The 20,850-nt window shown below is 48.6% G+C and overlaps 1 protein-coding gene across 1 annotated transcript in view; it reads right to left on the bottom strand.

Moving 5' to 3' along the window:
* RIN3 (Ras and Rab interactor 3) overlaps positions 1 to 20,850 on the bottom strand; it is a 136,400-nt gene that overhangs the window by 77,764 nt on the left and 37,786 nt on the right. The window contains exon 2 of the mRNA XM_027520982.1: positions 16,817 to 17,024. Within this exon, the coding sequence (XP_027376783.1) occupies positions 16,817 to 17,024 (208 nt within the window). The remainder of the gene's footprint in view (positions 1 to 16,816; positions 17,025 to 20,850) is intronic.

The following is a 20,850-nucleotide window of genomic DNA, read 5'->3' as shown; positions in this document are numbered from 1 at the left end:
AGTTGATGCGAAGAGCTGACTCACTGGAAAAGACCCTGATGCTGGAAAAGATTGAAGGCAAAAGGAGAAGAAGGAAGCAGAAGAGATGGTTAGATGGCATCACTGACTCAATGGACATGAAAGTGACCAAACTCCGGGAGATAGTGAAGAAGAGGGAAGCCTGGCGTGCTACAGTCCATGCAGTTGCAAAGAGTTGGACTAGACTTAGCAACTGAACAACAACAACAAATTTATGATTATATTGCTATAGTATTAGAATTATTAATTCAATGTCATTAAATTGTTGATGCATGTTAAGTTGCTTCAGTCATGTCCAAATTTTTGGGACCCTATGGACCGTAACCCCTTGGGGCTTCCCTAGTGGCTCAGTCGGTAAAGAATCTATCTGCAATTTAGGAGACCCAGGTTCAATCCCTGGGTTGGGAAGATCCCCTGGAGGAAGAAATGGCAACCCACTCCAGTATTCTTACCTGGGAAATCCCATGGACAGAGGAGCCTGGTAGGCTACAGTCCACGGGGTTGCAAAGAGTCTGACATGACTGAGCAACTAACACTTTCTGCTAATGGACCATAGCCTGCCAGGCTCTTTAGGATGGGACTGGGATCTGAGCTCAGGCCCTTTAGCTCGAGATCCTGAGCTCCGTACCCAGCCCACAGAGGGTGGTCTCTTGGTTTAAGCATCTGCTCTCTGGAAGAGTGCTTGCTGGGAGCAGGGACACAAGGCACCCATTAGTCCTTGAACTGAGGTTAGAAATGAGGTTACCAGCCTCTCCTCGCACAGGGCAGGCTGGAGAGAATCTGAGAATCCAGTGAGTGGAGGAAGGCTGTAGAGAGGCTTCTGGGGCAGAAATGGGAGGTGGGTGGGGGTGCCGGCACCCCACCTGGAAGGCACCTCCTGGGGGACCTAGCAGGAGGCAGGTTCTCCTCTAGGTGCCTCTCTGCACTCCTGGCACAGCCTCGCCTGCTGTGAGCAGCAACATCTCTGAACTGATATGTTCACTTGGACCTGAACTGCCCTTATGAATGCACCTTTCAAAGAAAAAAAAAGAGGTCACTTTGGCTCCTCTTCAGAGATATAGGTTAGCATTAGCTCAGTTCAATTGCTCAGTTGTGTCTGACTCTTTGCGACCCCATGGACTGCAGCATGCCAGGTTTCCCTGTCTATCACCAACCCCCAGACCTTGCTCAAACTCATGTCCATCGAGTTGGTGATGCCATCCAACCATCTCATCCTCTGTCGACCCCTTCTTCTCCTGCCTTCAATCTTTCCCAGCATCAGGGTCTTTTCAAATGAGTCAGTTCTTCACATCAGGTGGCCAAAATATTGGAGTTTCAGCTTCAGCATCAGTCCTTCCAATGAATATTCAAGACCGATTTCCTTTAGGATGGACTGGTTTGATCTCCTTGCAGTCCAAGGGACTCGAAAGAGTCTTCTCCAACACCACAGTTCAAAAGCATCAATTCTTCAGAGCTCAGCCTTCTTTATGTTCCAACTCTCACATCCATACATGACTACTGGAAAAACCGTAGCTTTGACGAGATGGATAAGGAACAAGCATCTTTTAATTTCATGGCTGCAATCATGACCTGCAGTGATTCTGGAGCCCAAGAAGATAAATTCTGTCACTGTTTCCACTGTTTCCCCATCTATTTGCCATGAAGTGATGGGACCAGATGCCAAGATCTTCGTTTATGGAATGTTGCACTTTAAGCCAGCCTTTTCACCCTCCTCTTTCACTTTCATCAAGATCCAAGTATCTCATACCTATCAAGTTCATGGGAACCAGCATGTGTGAGGGAATGTGGGAGTGAGTGAGTGTGTGTGAGAGAAAGAGAGAATGAGTATATGTGTGTGTGTGTGTGTGTGTGAGATAAAGAGAGAATGAGTATGTATGTGTGTGAGAGAGAGAGAGAGAGAGAGAGAGAGAGAGAATGAGTATGTGTGTGTGAGAATAAGCCTGTGGGTGCTATAAAAAAATACATCTGGTCTTTGTCCCCAGTTCCTGGCACAGAGATTCAGAAACCCTTGGAATTTCCTGAATGATGGGGGTCTTTCACAGTTCATAAAGAGCCCCTCTGGACCACATCTGAGTTTATGTTAACAGGTGGCTCAAGTGGGACCTTAAAGAAGGGGCTGCCCCAGAAAGACAGTCACATAATTAGAGGACTGGAACCCACAGACTCACTTCTACCTCTGGGGAGGCAAGGGGGACTGCAGACTGAGTTCAAGTCCGGGGCAATGATTTAATCTCCTGGTTCGCGAACACACTGATATGTGGGGCGGGTGTTGTGCCCAGATTCCATGGGGAGAGGGTATGGAAGCTCCACGTGGCCCTCCCCACCCAGACCTCATCCCTGTGTGTCTCATTCAGTTGCTCTTGAGTTTTATAATCAAACTGTCATCATAAGCATAGTGCTTTCAGTGAGTCCTCTGGATCTTTCTAGCAAATTATCAAATCTAAAGAGGGGGCCATGTTTGTAGCCAAGTCAGAAGTGTGAGGATCCTGGGGACCCCATTTGTGTCTGGCATCTGCAGTTAAGAGTAGTCTTTCTTTGGAGGAACCTTCCCTTTAACTTATGGGGTCTGTGTTCACTTTGGGTAGTGTCAGAATTGAATTGTAGGACAGTTGATATCAGAGAACTGTTCAAGAGTAGAGTGAATGTGTGTGAGTGTGTGCACAAGTGCATCAATGTGTGAATGAATGTGTGTGTGGGAGGGGTGGGGTAAGTGAGGAACGAAGGGACTCTAGGCTGAACTGGACTCAGGGCTCCCCTCCTGGAGCTCTGAGGCACAGGGCATGGGAAGGGTGCCCAGCAGGAGCCAGGGGTGCCCCTGGGAAGGCAGACAGCAAAGCTGGATCCTCAACCCTGAGCCCAGGCAGGAGCTAAGGCTGACGCCCTCCTGAACTGAAACCAAACCAGCATAAATTCTAGTTGGAGGACAAGGGCTCCCTTTACAAGGGTGGTGTACATATGTGTGTTGGGGTGTGGGCAGGAGGAGACACAAGCCCAGGTCATTGTTCAGAAGCACGTGTACACAGCAGAGATGCCCCTTGCCATCCTGGAGTGCCAGGAATGGCACAGGAGGCAAGGAAGTGATTTCAAACATGACCCACTGGGGAAAATGCCACCAGCCAGCTTTTTTTTTTCAACAAACGAAAATGAAACAAGATAATAAGGATTCCTATCAGAAGGATGGACAATTTTTTATTAGAGAGAGCAAGAGAGAGAGATCTATGGAGGGTCAGGGCCACAGTACAACATATCTTTTAATTTTTATTTTTTTGATGTGGGTCATTTTTAAAGTCCTTATTGAAACTGTTACAATATTGTTTGTTTTATGATTAGGTTTTTGGCCATGAGGCATGTGGGATCTCAGCTCCCCATCCAGGGATTGAGTCCATAACCTCCTGCATTGGAAGGCGAAATCTTAACCACTGGACTGCCAGGGAAGGCTCCAATGTAGATATCTTATTCTACTGATGGTTTCCTTCTTCCTGGACTGTTTGACCCCCACCGATCCCACCCTAGGGTGACTGCAATGACAAATCACCATTGGCAGCTTCAACTGGGACCTCCTGCAATGCCACCCTGCAACCTAACTGGCTCTTTCACACACAGCATGTAACTATTTCTAGATTTCCTTACTCTGCTGAGACATTGACCCTGTTCTCCACCCTCCTGTTCCACAGAGAGAAAGAAAGAAGATAAGAGCCCTCTGACAGGAACTCCTCCAACTGCAGGAAGAGTCAAATCTACATTTGACAGTCAAGATCTGTTACCATCTGCATTTCTTCCTGGGCTCCCAGAGGGCCCTGTGCAGCCTGCTATGAGCTCTGTGGCCCTGGGTCATTCCGTAGCCTCTCTAAGAGTCAGTGTTTCCATCTGTAAATTGGGATAACACCCATGACCACCTAGCAGAAACAAGAAATGAAACCAAAGCCCTGCCCTTCTGTGTCGGAAGGAGTAACTGAGATGTTACGCAGGGAGGCACCCAGTGAGGTAAAAGGGTTTCTACCGATGCTCGCTAAGAATTAATTTTCTATCTGCTTCTGCCTTCCTTGACCATGGCTGGTTTACATTCCTCAACCTCCCAGTCTCAGGCTCCATCTAGAACTGGGGCTCAGTCTACCACATGTGTTTCTTGTGAAAAAGACTCAGAACGGATTTCCTTGAGAAGGGGTTCAGCTGCAAGTAAGGAGCAGAAATTTAAACAGCAGCTGACATCTGTGCTCTGGACCAGGTACCTTACACCCTGCATCATCCAGTTCCCTCATGGCTGGGTGAGGTAGGCACTATTACCATTCCTTCTGATGGGTGAAGACTCAGGGCACAGAGGGGTTAAAGAAACCCAAGGCCATGCAAACAGGAAATGCAGAAGCGAGATGCAGACCTGGGTGTCACCGAGAACATCTCACTTATCTCTTGCCATCGAGTCTGTGTTAACTAGTCATTGCAGGGCAGGGGTGCAGACTGGGTGGAAAGTACCCCAGGCTGGGCTCAGCTTCCCAATTCTGAGTGCCCAACACCCACCCTTCTGGCATGCCCACAGAGCCTCCTGTAGCACTTCTTTCTGCCATGGCCAAGTCCTCTTATCTGAAAAACTAAGATAATGCACTGGGTGAGGGGTTTGGGGAGGTGAATGTTAGCGGGGAGAAGGGAGAAGGAGGCTTAAGGAGTCCTCTGACCCTTCCTGCCCAGATGGCAGTGAGGGAGACGGCGCTGACAGGAGCCTGCTATAGGCAGAACCCCGGTCAGTGGTCTGCCTTGGTCATTATCCATTGGAGTAAGATGGTCTCTTCTGCATTCCCCTTTGGGGAGGTTTAGCTGCTCAGCTAGTCATAGGATCCCTTTCAGGAAGTATTCACAGACAGAACCTCAAAAACAGTGTCATTATACGACTCACTGTAAGAACATATGCCGAGTGGTAACTCCTGCAAAGTGTTCTAGATTAGGGTGTAACTCCTGTGCTTAAACCCAGCAGAGTTCAGCCAAAGCTGGTACCAGGAGAAGAGCATCTGAGTAAATTGCCCGTGTTCCCCTTGCCCCTCATCCTCTCTGGGTGTCCACTGCTCATCCTCTACAGAGATGCTGCCCACAGTGGTCGTTGCAGGTGAGCACCCAGAAGGCTAATGGGCTGGGTGTGCCATCCAGAGCTCCCACTCCAGCACCCTCGGGGAGGTCCATGTGCAAATTTCCCAAGCCCATCTTACTTCTTTCTACCTGCCCACCCCCTGGCAGCCCACTTTTTAGACCCCCGGGGGGACTTGAATCCCAGCTCTGATCTTTATCAGCTGTGTGTCCGTAGGCAAGTTACTTTTACTTCTTTGGCCTCAATTTCCTCATCTGAGCCTGAGTATAATAATATTCATCTCTCAGGGTTTCCATGAGAATTGTTGACCATGTATATGAATGCTTGGCACGGAGTATGCACTTAAAGATACTTATTATTATTATTATAGACTGCTACCATTTACTGAGCACTAAACCAGATGCTAAGATTTTTATTTGCAAATAGGGGCTTCCCTGGTGGCTCAGATGGTGAAGAAATCTGCCTGCAATGCAGGAGACCTGAATTTGATCTCTGGATTGGGATGATCCCCTAGAGAAGAAAATGGCAACCCACTCCAGTATTCTTGCCTGGAGAATTCCACAGACACAGGAACCAGGCGGGCTACAGTCCACAGGGTCACAAAGAGCTGGACACATTGGATGACTAACACTTTCACTTTCAATCTCATTTGACAAATAAATGATACTTATTAATAAGATTATTATTATGTATCTTTTTTTCCAAACAAAGAGCTGCTGCTGCTGCTGCTAAGTTGCTTCAGTCGTGTCTAACTCTGTGCGACCCCATAGACGGCAGCCCACCAGGCTCCCCCGTCCCTGGGATTCTCCAGGCAAGAACACTGGAGTGGGTTGCCATTTCCTTCTCCAATGCATGAAAGTGAAAAGTGAAAGTGAAGTCGCTCAGTCGTGTCCGACCCTCAGCGACCCCATGGACTGTAGCCTACGAGGCTCCTCCGTCCATGGGATTTTCCAGGCAAGAGTACTGGAGTGGGGTGCCATTGCCCTCTCTAGAGCTAGGAAGACAGAATCAAAGATCATCTATGTGGCAGATTAAAAATGGCCAGAAATTCTTTCCAGCTCCTTCCATCAAGAAGTAGAATCTAGTTCCCTGCACCTGGTAGGCTGGCCTGGGACTTGCTTTTGACCAAAAGAATGCAGCAGCAGTGGTGGTGTTGAGTTCTAAGCCTAGGCCTTAAGAGGCCTAGGCATGCCAGGCCTCTTAGAGGTCTCTAAGAGGCATGCCAGCTTCCATGCTCACCCTTTTGAACCATAACTCATATGCAGAAGGCTGAGTGAGTCTGCTGGAGTCACGAGGCCCAGCCCACAGCTGGCACGACCTGCCAGACAGGTGGTCAAGGCCATCTCAGGCCATCCAGACCTAGTCAAACTGCCAGATGACTACAGCTGTTTGGTTGATCCCAGGAGAGACCAGCAGAAGAACCACTCAGCAGAACCCAGCCCAAAGTCAAATGCTGACTGTTTCAAGCCACTGGACCTTGGAGTGGTTGATATGCCACAGTAGGTCATGGTATAGCTGTGGGGTATGAGGAAATGGGGCCTCATCCTTTGGGTACGTCCCACTTTCCTTCTATTAGGTGCTGCTGAGGGACCCCCAGAGCTCAGTGGCAAAATTTGAAAGCTACAGATGTATTCAGCTCCTCACTCTACAGCTAAAGAAACCAAGACTCAGAGATGCAAAAAGACATCCTTGTTGGTGGCACAGCCAGAACAAGAATGCAAGGCCAGTGACCTTCAGGCTGGGATTGTAACCTCCTATGTATCCTCCAACCCAGCCAACCCACCAAGTATCAACTGATCATGTTTCTATGCCAGACACCTGGCTGGAGGTTTTAAATACCTCACAGCAACTCCTTCCCTGGGGTTTAGAATATTTTACCCCTTGTACAGATGAGAAAACAGTGCAGGAGAGGACTGGCAAAGAGAGAGAGAAAGGGGAAGATCCAGAGTGTTGGGCCTTGGGGCCCTACTGTGTAAGACTTCAGTCCACGGGTTCTGGAGCCAGACTTATAGAGTTCGGTCCTTAGTTGGCCACTCTGAGCTGTGTGACTGCTCCAGGGCTGCTCCTTGCTCTGCAAAATGGGACTATGATAGTTCCTGTCTGTGATGGTCACTGTGAGTTAGTTCCCTGAGAACCAGTCCCCTCCATCTCTTTGGTAACTGACCTCTGCCACTCACTCCTTTCCCTAGCTACCCTCACGGTCAGGAGTGGTCAACAAGGATCTGCAAAAACATCTGTTCCCTGACAAAAAGACTGATCCTAAGAGAAGAAAGCCTTTTGCCCATGACCTCCTGCTTTTGAATGGATGAGATGGCTGGAGCTGCAGCCACTAATTTGTAACCATAAGGTGACAAACCCAAGACCCTTGAAAGCCAACCTCGAAAATGAGGGAACAGAAATGTGGAAAGAACTTGGGTCTTGAAGACATCAGTCAGTTCAGTCGCTCAGTTGTGTCTGACTCTTTATGACCCCATGAATTGCAGCACACCAGGCCTCCCTGTCCATCACCAACTCCTAGAGCTTGCTCAAACTCATGTCCATCATGCAGGTGATGCCATCCAACTATCTCATCCTCTGTAGTCCACTTCTCCTCCTGCCTTCAATCTTTCCCAGCATCAGGGTCTTTTCAAATGAGTCAGTTCTTCACATCAGGTGGCCAAAGTATTGGAGCTTCAGCACCAGTCCTTCCAGTGACTATTCAGGACTGATCTCCTTTAGGATGGACTGGTTGAATCTCCTTGCAGTCCAAGGGACTCTCAAGAGTCTTCTCCAACACCACAGTTCAAAAGCATCAATTCTTTGGTGCTCAGCTTTCTTTATAGTCCAACTCTCACATCTATACATGACTACTGGAAAAACCATAGCTTTAACTAGACAGCTTTGTTGGCAAAGTAATGTCTCTGCTTTTTAATATGCTGTCTAGTTTGGTCATAGCTTTTCTTCCAAGGAGTAAGCGTCTTTTAATTTCATGGCTGCAGTCACCATCTTCAGTGATTTTGGACCCCAAAAAAATAAAGTCTCTCACTGTCATCTGTTAACTACTAAACTAGCCCTAGACCCCAAGCCTCCAGATTTCTCATTAGGTAAGCAATAGTTGCCTTATGGTTGAAGCTACCATAGGCTAGGTATTACCTGAACTGAAAGCATTCCCAGCTGACCTAGTGCCTCAAAGGATTATTGAACGTGCCCAGGTGACTTCAGTAGAGTGCCTGCTATATAATAAGCACCCAGTATATGGTATGGGGCTTTCCAGATGGCAGTAGTGGTAAAGAACCTGCCTGCCAACGCAGGAGACATAAGACTTGCGTTTGATCCTTCGGTTGGGAAGATCCCTTGGAGGAGGGCATGGCAATGCATTCCAGTAATCTTGCCTGGAGAATCCCATAGACAGAAGAGCCTGGTGGGCTACAATCCATAGCGTCACAAAGAGTTGGACACAACTGAAGTGACTTAGTATGCACACAATGTACGGTGTCTCTACCTGCCTCAGAGTCCCCTGCAGTGTGGAGGTGGCATTCCCATCCTCTTGTTCATGGATAGCTCTATAGTCAGAAAGGTAACATGCTGAGCACCAGGCACCTTGGACATGGAAAGACATCCTCACTAGCAGCTCCAGACTTCATGTCTCAGCCCCGAGTGAAAGGATGAGCTCAAGGTGAGCAGAGAGGGAACACGAGGTGACGAGTCCAGGCCCAGGGGCCTTCTCTGTCTACCTCCAGGATCCCTGAGCGTGGGGTGCCCAGAGTTATTAGGATGGAGCAGATCACACTCATGCCCACACTGGGACCCTCCCTGTGTGAGTCCTCCCGAAAGCCTCCCCTGATTAAGTGGGGCCAAAGCTTGCTGTGCCCCAGTGTCCTCACCCAACCTCTCTCCGCTACGGGTAGAAGCGTCATCTGGTGCCTTGTTGAGCCGACATCTGAGTCAGCCCACTCCTTCTGTTCCCTCTTTATTTTTTCCCCTTTTGTCAGCTCCCCCAATACACTAGATTAGGAACTTGCAAAAAAGTAGAAGAATCCTCTTCCCCCAACTGTACAAACTGGTGGGTGACACGCCCACCGCATGCTCTGAGGATCCAGTTTTCTTTGAGGAGCTAGGATTCGCTCATCCCCACCCCCCGAAGCCTACAGCAGGGTCGTGGCCAGAGCCCTGGGCCGTGAGGCAGGACACGGAGTCCCTCCTAGTGCTCACCCTGGCTTGCTGTGCCCTTCGGCAAGTCACTTCCCCTCTCTGAGCTGGCTTTTCCAGTCTAGTCTGGCAGAGGGACCAAAGGGTCCAGGACTCCTTCTGTCTAGAAGATTCTCTCCCAGCGTCAGTGTCCTGGGATCTTTCCAAAACTCAGGGTTAGTTTTATAGGTAAATCACTGCAATCCAGGAGGGCTAAGCCCCTAGCTAGCATACGAGCCCCTCCCTGTCCACCTTCAGTCAGCATGATGAATTTTGGGAAGACCAGCTGATTTCAGTTAACAGCTGGGACAGAATATGCTTAGGGAGAGAACGCAGCTACTGCATGCCCTTCCTTCTCTCCAAATAAATACATAAAAATCCAAAGCTAAATACACTATAAATGGTTTTGTTTTTACTATCCCTTTTTGGCCCGGTCAATCCAGAGCTGTCTGCTTTTCCACTTTTGTTATTTTAGGACTATTTTCCAGTTGCTTGGGGAAATTTTCCAATCATGCTCTTCAAGGCTGGAACAGAAGTGGCTAGTTCTTTGTGGAGCCCACAAATGCAGGGGCATCTGTGCTCATGGAGGTTGGGGGTCTGGCGGCCGAAGCCCAGTCTGGACATGCAGCCCACCTTCGTTACATACAACGAGGTTGTAGCCTGGCAAGGAGCGGGGTTTCTCAATCCTGGCTGCACATCAGAATCACCGAGGGAACTTGAAACCATGCTGATGGCTGAGCCCCACTCTAAACCAAAGAAATCTGCATTTTGGGGGATGAGGCTGAGACACTGTGGTTTTTTATTTTTAAGTCTTTGAAGGCAGTTAGTGCAAATCACACTCTATCACTTAGTAGCCATATTACTCAGGGCTATCACTTAGTAGCCATATTTATCAGTGAGTTTCCTCACTGATAAAAATAGAGAGCCCCCGGGAATTCCCTGGTGGTCCAGTGGTTAGGACTTGGTGCTTTCACTGCAGGGGCCCGGGTTTGATCCCTCGTTGGGGAACTAATATCTTGCAAGCCACACAGTGTGACCAAAACATAAAAATTAAAAATAAATAAATAAAATAGAGAGCCCGCCCCCTGTTCTGCAGGGCTGTTGGAAAGATGAGAGATAGTACTTGGCAACACAGCAGACCTGCTGGCTGTGTCTTCTTCCCTGGTCCTAGCACCCTGAAGGGGAGAAAAGCGGCTTCGCTGATGCTTTTGCCAAACTAATATTGAATGGAATTGGTATCCTTGGCTCACAGTAGAGGAAGATGCCTTGAATGTGGCTGGTCCATATCACAACTCAGGTTACTGCAACTCTTGCTAACCCCTCACTACATAAAGCAATCTCGCAAGAGGTTTCATTCATTAAAAGACCACCTTGAGGTCTAGAAGCAATGACACTCCAGTAGCAACACTGAGTGCCCAGATCTTAGTTTCTAGCATTATTCTCCAATGAGAAATGGCTGAGCCTAGAACGAGGGCAAGAAATACATAAGATAGTCTGGAGCATCTTGTAATGTAAGAAAGTGAGGAAGTGCTCCAAACAAACAAATAGGTAAAACACACACAGAAAGATGGGGGTTCATCAAAAGGGACACAGGAACCAACTGAAAGAGCTCCCGGTGGCCAAGGTTGAAACAATTTGAGCAACAAAATAATTATAGTAGTTTGAGGCTATATTGGGCCTCCCTGGTGGCTCAGTGGTAAAGAATCCAGTACAGGAGATGCAGGTTTGATCTGGGTCGGGAAGATCCGCTGGAGCCCTGGAGAAGGAAATGGCAATCCCCTCCAGTATTCTTGCTTGGAAATCCCATGGACAGAGGAGCCTGGTGGGCTACAGTCCACAGGGTTGCAAAAGAGATGGACATGACTTAACAACTAAACAACAATGACAACACTGAGTTATAACTCAAAGCATAAAATAAATATCCGTGAGTCCATACTGATAAAGTAGCTGATTGAATAAATAAATAGAGGAGAAGAGCCAAATCCTTTGTGCAGAAGAATTTCAAATAATTTACATAGATGCTCTACCCTCAGGGAGGGGGAGCACATGTCCCCACTCCCTGAGTGTGGGCTGTGTAGAGTGACTTCCTTCCAAAGAGGACGGTGTGGAAGGGGGAGGGGAAGGAGTAACTTCACAGTGTAACCTGACAGGTGATCAAGGTCAACATCCACAGTGACGTCATGTTGATAATACGTACTTAGTCACCATGGGATGAGAATGGCACTTTGGCTCCGGGATCTTCCTCCCCCAAACCCATACCCCCATCTAAGTGAAAGTGAAAGGGAAGTCGCTCAGTCGTGTCCGACTCTCTGTGACTCCATGGACTGTAGCCCACCAGGCTCCTCTGTCCATGGGATTCTCCAGGAAAGAATACTGGAGTGGGTTGCCATTCCCTTCTCCAGGGGATCTTCCCGACCCAGGAATCGAACCTAGGACTCCCACACTGCAGGCAGACACTCTACCATCTAAGCCAGCAGGGAATCCCCGTCTAACCATCAGACAAATCACAGGTAAGGGACATTCTACAAAACACCTGACCAGTGCTCCTCAAAGCTGTCAAGATTGTCAAAAACAAAGAAAGTCTGAGAAACATACAGCCAAGAGGAGCCTAAGAAGACTGAGTATATATGATGTGGTGCCCTGGAGGGGATCCTGGAAACATAAAATGACATTAGGTAAAAACTAAGGAAATCTAAATACAACTGTGGGTGTTAGTTAATAATAACGTAGCAATATTGGTTCATTAACTGTGACAAATGTACCAGACTAATGTTAGATGTTAACAGTGGGAGAAACTGGGTGAGAAGTACACAAGGAAACTCTCTGTACCATCTTGGCAACTTCTTTGTAAACGGAAGACTTCTAAAATAAAACTAAAAGAAAAAACACCCCACCCTTTGGGTGTAGAATGAATAAAGGTGGCTTTTGACTGCCTTGCTCTGAGTCCATGCAAATCAAAAATGGGCCAATATGTTCCCAGCACCTTATCAGAGACGCAGGCTGCAGGAGATGGGGAGGGACTGGACGGGGGTGGGGGTAAGTGGGTGGGGATGTGGTCAAGGTCATACAGATAACTGGGACAAAGGGGCGGAATCTCCAGTCTCCTGACCACTGGCCCCAGACTTGATGAAGCACTGTCCCTCACCAGTGTCGTGAAGGCATGGGGCCGTGTGATCTCTGAGGACCCTCTGAACTCTCACAGCCTGGGGGCTATTCAGTGTCTGTATCTTTAAAAACTATGAAGCCACTGCACTGATGGAAATTCAGACAGTTCCCTGAGAGTGATACTATACAGCAAAGGGCCTTCCCAGCATCCCTGCAGATCACACCGTGCAGACTCTGCACTTTCTAGCTGTGTGACCTCAGGCAAGTGACTTAACTTCTCTGTGCCTTCATTTTCTTATCTGGAAATGGAAATGCCAATAACACGGACCAGAAAGAAGTCACTGTGAGAATCTAATAAGATCATGCAAAGAACAACTTTGGGTAAAAGTGGGACAAGTTTGTATCAGGGCACGGGCCTCAGGGCTTTGCTTTCTGCTTGAAAATACAGAAGCTCAAGGGGAGAAGAAGGGGTGAGGGCAGAGAAGTGAACAGAAGGTGTCTCCTTCAGTTCTATGGTCCCCAGGGCTGCCCCAATCCCTATGGCCACGGAGGGGGCAGTAAGGGGGCAGCAGTGGGAAGGACCCAGCTGACTTCCTCCAGCTCCCAATCTGTGGTCTTAACAGTAGCCTGTGGTCTCACTCCTGGGATCAGATTCAAGGCTCTGGACACAGGGCTCAGCATCTGCCTCCTCCAGGAAGTCTGCCTGGATCAGCCCACCCAGACATGTTCCCTCCCTCTTCCAGGTCCCTCGCTGTCCTACATTTCACATAGCACTTAGACATCTCCTCCCTGTGCCATCTCATTCATATCCATGCACAGAACTCGCCCTCCCAGACACTCTGAGAAAACAGTGGTAAGATCATAGTTCATCCATCTTCATATGTGTTTAAGGTCATAGTTCACCCATCTTCGTACATGTCTCATACCCACACCCAGCTGGTATTGGTTGAGCTCAGAAAGTCACTTCTTTTTCTTTCCTGCTACTAACTTTCACCCTTGTGAGGGGTGTGCTCTGGCTTAGCTAGGACTGGGGTCAAATCTCAGCCCTGTAACTCACTACCCATGTGACCCTGGACAGGTGACTTCACTTCCAGTGGCAGATGCTGCTGGGTCCCACCCACTCTTTTTAGCAGACCCCAGCCCTGCTTCCAACAGCCAGATTGGCATCTCTTTGCCCACTGGCTATTTCTGGCCAGAGTCAGAGCTTCTCATACTGAGAGCAGAAGGGAGGTGTTGGAACATGAAAATCACCCCCCACTGCCTGGAACCAACGGCTCTCAGGAGTTGGTCAATAACACCAGCTCCCTCAGCCCTCTGGGGGGAATGACCTTGAGATATGTGTTCTGCCCTGGCCCCCAAAGTGCCCCAGGAGAAGCCAGCTCCATGTGCCCTGGGGTAACCTGCATGAACGTGAAAGTGAAAGTCACTCAGTCGTGTCCGACTCTTTGTGACCGCACGGACTATACAGTCCATGGAATTCTCCAGGCCAGAATACTGGAGTGGGTAGCCTTTGCCCTCCCCAGGGGATCTTCCCAACCCAGGGATCAAACTTAGGTTTCCCACGTTGCAGGCAGATTCTTTACCAGCTGAGCCACAAGGGAAGCCCTTTATTAGGGTTAGGGTTGATTTTATTAGCTGTCTCCACTTTCTTGTCTTATTTTCCCACTTGTGGTCGCTAGGGTCACCTCCCAAATAAACCACTTGCAATCAAACCCTCAGGTTGGGAAGCCTTTGAGGTTTTGCCTTTGGGAAGCACAAACAAGGGCAGTTCCCCTCCAGCCTCAGTTTCATTATCTGTAAAATGAGGATCATGGCAGAGTCCACCTCGCAGGATTGCTGCGACGATTCAATGAGATGACAATCTCATTGTATTTGGTACAGGGCCTGACATTAATAAGCATGCTCCACACAGACCACTACTATTGTTTTGAGTAGGGTTTATCGCAAACTTTTTGAGGATTGAACCATTTGATGAAGTGGGCATGACTTACACCCAATGCAGTTCGCCTTGGGATGGGTCCTCACTCTCTGGTCCACCTCCATCTACACACAGGCCTGGACACACCTCTCCTGATGACCCAGAAAGGTCCAGAAAACGGCTACCCTCAGCATTGCAACCTTGCACTTGGGCCTGTTTTTCAGCTACATCCTCCCCTCATATCCTAATAGGAGAGTGGATAACCAACCAGGCCTGCAGCCTGGGAATGCTGACCGGAACACCTGCTGGTGTGAGTCTCCAATTTTATTTTCTATGCAGTTTCATCATCTGCTCTGAAGCCTTCAGTCAGTTCAAAACGGAAAGCCTTTAGGTGGGGGAGGAATGAAACAACAAACCTAGTTTTCCTGAGGACTGTAGTCTCCCTGCCTGCCCCCTCTAACCCTGCCAGGCTGATCTGGTGCTGTGGTGGGGCTGGGAAGGCTCACAGGGCACCTACCTCATACCTGGGGGCAGCCTCCCTTTGCTCCCTCGGATTCTGCTTGGTCTTCAGGCCGCTATGGGCCCCACTCACTATGGCAGGGGCCTCTGTGGGGCTTACTAGAGGCCTCACGTTGTTGTCGCTGCCGTTGTTCAGTCATTAAGTCGTGTCCAACTCTTTGTGACTCATGGACTGCAGCACGCCAGGCTCCCCTGTCCTTCCCTATCTCCTGGACTCTGCTCAATTTCATGTCCATTGAGTCAGTGACGCTATCTAACCATCTTATCCTCTGCCACTGTCTTCTCCATAAGTTCCAGTAATTCCAAAGTTCAGGTACAATTGCCAAGTTGATGGATTTTTATCCAGTCCATGGTAAATGAATCCACTATCCACCTGAGTCTCCTGTGTTTAGGAGCTTGGACTATTCCCCAGAGCGTAGCGATGCACACCACACTGAAGGTGAGAACAACACAAATGGCTGAAAGATGTGATTCTATCTGTGTCAAATAAACCCTGTACATGGGAGCTCCCCAGCCACCTGGGTTCAAATGCCAGCTCGGGCACTGGCTCACTGTGTCCACCTGGGGACACTCAACTGCATGGTATCTCAGTTACTTTATCTGTAAAATGGGCATAATAGTAACATCCATCTCAGAGGGCTGCTGTGAAGATAACCCGCACTGGAGAACTTAAACTGTGCCCAGAATACAGTAAGTGCTTGGTGAATGGCTTCCCTCAAGGCTCACATGGTAAAGAATCTGCCTGTGATGCAGGAGACCTGAGTTCGATCACTGGGTCAGGAAGATCCCCTGGAGGAGGGCATGGTAACCCACTCCAGTATTCTTGCCTGGATATTCCCATGGACAGAGGAGCCTGGCGGGTTACAGTCCACGGGGTCGCAAAGAGTTGGACATGACTAAACAACTAACCCTTTCACCCTTTAGGAAATGCTAGCTATTACAGATGTGGGGGTCTGAACGCGAGATGAACCGGACACACACGTTCAGCAAAAATGACTTCTGGAAGCAGACCGGTGGCTGTCAGGGGCCAGGGGAAGAAGGAATAGGGAGTAACTGCTCAATGGGTATGGGGCTTTATCTTGGGGCAATGAAATATTTTGGAACTAGACAGAAGTGCTGCTTGCACAACCTTGTGAACATACTAAATTGCTCACTTGAAAAAAGCTGATTTTATGTTATGTGAATTTCACCTCAATTTTAAAAAGCCCCAAACAAAAAAAGACTTCTGTGTAGTGGGTAGGTGGAAAAAGAGTAGGTGGCAAAGACCTTTATCAGACACTTTACTTCTTTATCATTTCTGTCCAGCTTGATTTTTTTTTACAGTAAATATATATATATATATATATATATATATCGCTTTTAAAATTAAACAAATTTTAAAAATTTAAAGGAAGTAGCATGTACGGGGGTGGTGGAGGGTGGGTGGGATTTGGTGAGCTCTGACTCATATTCTATCATGTACCTATCTATCTTCCTCTGTGATGTTTATACCATGGGGAGGAAAATACTATTAATGGCCCCATTTCAAAGAGAAAAGTGAGGTTCAGAAAATTTAAGCCATTTCCCAACTCACAGAGCCTGACTCAAAACCCCCCCACTAAAAAAAACCACTCAAACAAGAGAAACCTTTCAATTCTATCACACAGCCCCTCGTCCTCACATGTAAAATAAGGCGGATGTAAAATGATTTCTCGGGTTCCTCGGGCTCTGATACTCTCTAGTCCCTGGATGCCTGGCTGAGTTCTCGAAGTGCCAGTCCTGCTTGGGACACCCAAGTGTCCAGACACACCCCGCTGGCCACGCTGCCCGAGGCTCGGCAGCGGGACACTTGCTCTCCAAGGCAGAAACCAGACGGCCCAACAGTCCCTCAATCCTGAGTTCTGGTTGGAACGCTGATAATCCTAAGAAGAGAGCAAACGTGCAGGCAGAGGGCAGCTACTTCCGTGGGAGCTGGAGCAGCTCCTTACAGCTGTACCCGCCCACCGGCCACGAGGTGGAGAGACCACCCCACTCACCCCGGCCGCCTCCCGGTGTAGGATCCTGGCCGCCTCCACCCGGCCCAGACCCAGCTGCAGCCACACCGGGCATGTCTTGACGAGTTTCTCCAGGACGCTGAAGTCCCGGCGAGGAAGGCAGTTCTTCAGAGTGCCTGGCAGGCCGGGCCCCACGCCATCTTCCTCCTCCTCTTCCTGTCTTTCTCCTTTGCCAACATCTGGAATAGGACTGCGAACAGAATAGAATGATCAGCGCATCCTGACGCAGGTCCAGAGAGGACTTGACAACAAATGGGGATTCAATTCTTATTGGATTGAATAAATCATGCTTGCTTATTCAGCATCTGCATAGCCAGGGCCTTTGGGGGAATTAAAAAATGGACAAACCATGATCTTCACCTTAAGGCATTTAAAATGAGTAAGACATACACAGAAACAAAGAGCTGTAGCACAAGATCAGACTAACATAGCAGGAGGACAGTGCAATGGAAGGAGCCAATTCCAACCCAGGGTGGGTTCATGAAAACAATGGCATCTGAGCACAGACCTGAAGAGAATTAAAAAAACACAACAACAACTTCTTAACTGAAGTGTAACTTACATACAGTAAAATGCACTAGTCTTTAATATACAATTAGACAAACTTTGACATATGTCTGCACCCAAGTAACCATCACCCAGATCAAGACAGTTGTGCTGTCCAGTATGATAGCCACTAGTCATACCAACTCTTGAGCTGTCTGAACTAAGACGCACTGTAAGTGTAAAATACACACAGGACTTCAAAGACTTGGTATGAAAAAAAAAAAGACCACAAAATAGTTCATTAATAATATTTTACATTGATTGTGTATTGAAATGATCATTTTTGGACATACTGAGATAGAACATCATTAAAATTAATTTCACCTCTTTCTTTTTCCTTTTTTAGTGTGACTACCAGAAAGTGTAAAACTACATAAGGGGCTTGCGTTGTATTTCGGTTAGATGTGCTGATACAGACATTTCCAGGTTTCCCTGTCTCTCTCCCAGCCAATCCTCAGGATGAGGATGTAACAGGTCAGGGCCCCTGGGAAAGGAGGAACATCACAGGCCTGAGAAATGGCAGGGCAAGTAGAGGACCGGCCCAAGAGATTCCAGGCTCTCCACAACACGCTTGCTCCACCCGACCCCCTACACACACACGCACGTGAGTTTGATTCCAGAAAAGGAGGAAGAGCATCTTGGTGCCTCAAATTCTGAGTCGGGGGTAGGGTGGGGCTGTGTGGTCTGTTTGCCTGCTACCTGAGGAACGAAATCTCTCAGGGTTTGTTTGTTTTTTAGCTGCGCCCTGACCAGGGATCAAACCTGTGCCCCCTTCAGTAGAAGCATGGAGTCCTATGCTACCAGACCACCAGGGACTTCCCAGGGGTGAAAACCTTAATCAGATAGAAAGGGGCAGTTATAAAACCAGGGAGATGCAGCTGGTGCCTCTCCTTCATCCTGTATCCCTGAGATGCTGGCGAAGGGCACCAGAGATCAGGTTGGCATCTGCTGTTAAGGAGCTGCCTGGGGGTGGGGTAGGATGAGCCCTGCTAGAGGCACAGAAAAGTGGAACCATTTGCTGAGGTCAGAGGACATGGGGGACCCAGGAGCCCTGATGAGAGAACAGCATTCCCTAGAGGGGAGGGCAGGGGTCCTGGCGGTTCTCTGGATGGTGGGGAGGCTGGGAAAGTGAGGTTAAACGGGTCCAGTTGTGCTGGATTTTGCAGAGACCAGACTAGAAAGATATGTATAGTGAGAGATCCAGCAAAGGCAGTGTACTGAAAATTCCCTCTTCTGATGCTCCTCACTCCTAAATCCTTCTAGAAGCCCGCCCTCCCTCCCTGGAAGCTGCGTGTGTCAGGGGTTCTTATGAATTTCTCCTCTGGGTCCACATAAGAGTGTGCCAGGTCACCAGGCCAACAGGAGTGTCCAGGCAGCTGCAGGCGTCATGGGGCTGGGAGGGGCAGCTGGGGGGCATCTACAGGCTGTGGAATTGGGTCTCATTTAGAGTTTGAGAGCAGGGCAGCCCAGCTCATTCGGACATGACCTCTTCCCAGACCCCGAAGTATGGTCCACATCTCCTCTGGGAAAGCAGTAAAGACAGCGGAGGCCAGAATCACCCAGAAATACACATTCTTGGTCTTCTAGGTTCTTCTAGCCTTCCTTGGAAGCGCAAAAATATCTTCTGGCACCAAAAGGCTTTATAATCATCCTAAAATCTTCTTGCTTGGCCCCAGGCTTCCCCTCAGAGGCCAATTAGGACTCTAACAGCCACTGGAGGGAGAGCAATTGGCTCCCATTTCCTCTCTGCCACTAACTAGGCTTAGGTTGCTTAGTGAAGCCTGTGAGAACATCTGTTCCCTCTTAGGGCCTCAGTTTTTGCATCTGTACAATGGGGAGAAGTGGCCTGGAAGACTCCTCTATTTGCCAGGTGGCCTAGGCAGGACCTGGACTTTCGGGACAAGGGTCCCCATTTTCTCTTGTGGAACCAAGATCAAACAAACTTTGAAAGAAATGAGAAAGTTCGCCTTGAATTCATTTATACTATGAATATTTTCTGAGGGCCTGAACACACCAGATGTTGTTTCAGGCATTGGGTTAGAGCAGAGAACAAAACAGTTTAAAAAGGAGAAAAACCCCTCATCTCTGGAAGAGGAGTCAGGCCACAGACAAGGTGAAGGGGTGCCCTGCGGTGTTAGATGGTGCTGAGCACTGGCCAGGCAAGCAAAGGGCTGGGGTCAGGGGAGCCCTCATTGAAAAGACTGAGTAACATCTGGATGCAGACAGCTGGGGAAAAGATTCCAGACTCAGGGGCACCAAAGGCCTCGAGCAGCAGGCTTGAGCTGCCTGGTCCAGGAGGAACCACGAGGAAGCCTGGGGGTGGCAGGAGGTAGAAGGGTGAGGGTGGGAGAAGGTGAGGTCAGGGACCGGGGGGCTGGGGGGGTGTCTCTCTAAGGATTCTGGATCTACTTGGAGAGTCGCCTCTAAATCCACATATATAAGCACCTTCCCTGGGCTTCTGGCTAGCAATTTGCTCTCACCAGCCCCTGGGCTTTCTTGGCAAGAAGAAATGGACTGGTTAAGATGTGGTGGGGCCTGGCTGGCCTCTGGGCCCACAGAGATGAACCCAATCCCCTATCCCCAGCCCCCAGCAGTCCCACCTGCATCTTGAGGTACAGGCTGCTGCTTTCAGGGTGACCAAGTAGAAACTCTGCCCCAGGCTCCAGCACCGAAGGGACTGTGTCATCTCTCCTTTTGTGATCATGTCGCTGCCCCGCTCTAAAACTCTCAATGGCTCCCACTGATGGAAGAGTCCAATCCAGTCCCTGATACTGGAGGCATTCCCATTTGGAGCCCCCAGCCCACAGAAGGAGGCCGCTGTCCACCACCCCTGCAAACCTGCACATCCGCCCTTGACACTCTTGCTCCAGCTATTTTGTCTACCTGCAGTACCTCCAGATTCTCTGTGACTTCCTCTCAACAGGGAGGCAAACATTTATTAGACTAGACACAGAAAGCAAGAACCATAAAGGAAAAGATGGATAAGTTAGTCATATAAACATTGAAACTTGTGCCCATGAAAACACCTCATGAAGAAAAGAAGATTCAAAAAAAAAAACCCTTAAAGACTCAAACTACAGGCTAGGAGCAAATATTTGCAAAGCATGTATCTGATACAGATCACACAAATTAATTTTTTAAAGGGGCTTTGAGGATGCTTCAAAGAAGAAGACATGTCCAGGAAGCAGGTAAAAAGTGCTCGACATCATTAGTCATTAAGGAAATGCAAATTAAAACCACAACAAGATACCACGACACAACCACTAGGATGGCTAAAATTAAAACGACTGATAACATCACATGTTGGCAAGGACGGGAAGTAAACAGAACGCGCATGCTTTATTGGTGGGAATGCAAATTGGTACAACCACTTTGAAAAAAGGCAGTCTTTTCAAGTCAGCTTTCATATACACCTGCCCCATGGCTGAGACATTCCACTCATAGATACGTACCCAAAAGAAAGGCAAAAG

The sequence above is a fragment of the Bos indicus x Bos taurus genome, chromosome 21, assembly GCF_003369695.1.
Source record: "Bos indicus x Bos taurus breed Angus x Brahman F1 hybrid chromosome 21, Bos_hybrid_MaternalHap_v2.0, whole genome shotgun sequence".
Lineage (NCBI taxonomy): Eukaryota > Metazoa > Chordata > Mammalia > Artiodactyla > Bovidae > Bos > Bos indicus x Bos taurus.
The sequence above is the reverse complement of the archived record's forward strand: the minus strand, read 5'-3'. Positions and strand labels throughout refer to the sequence as shown.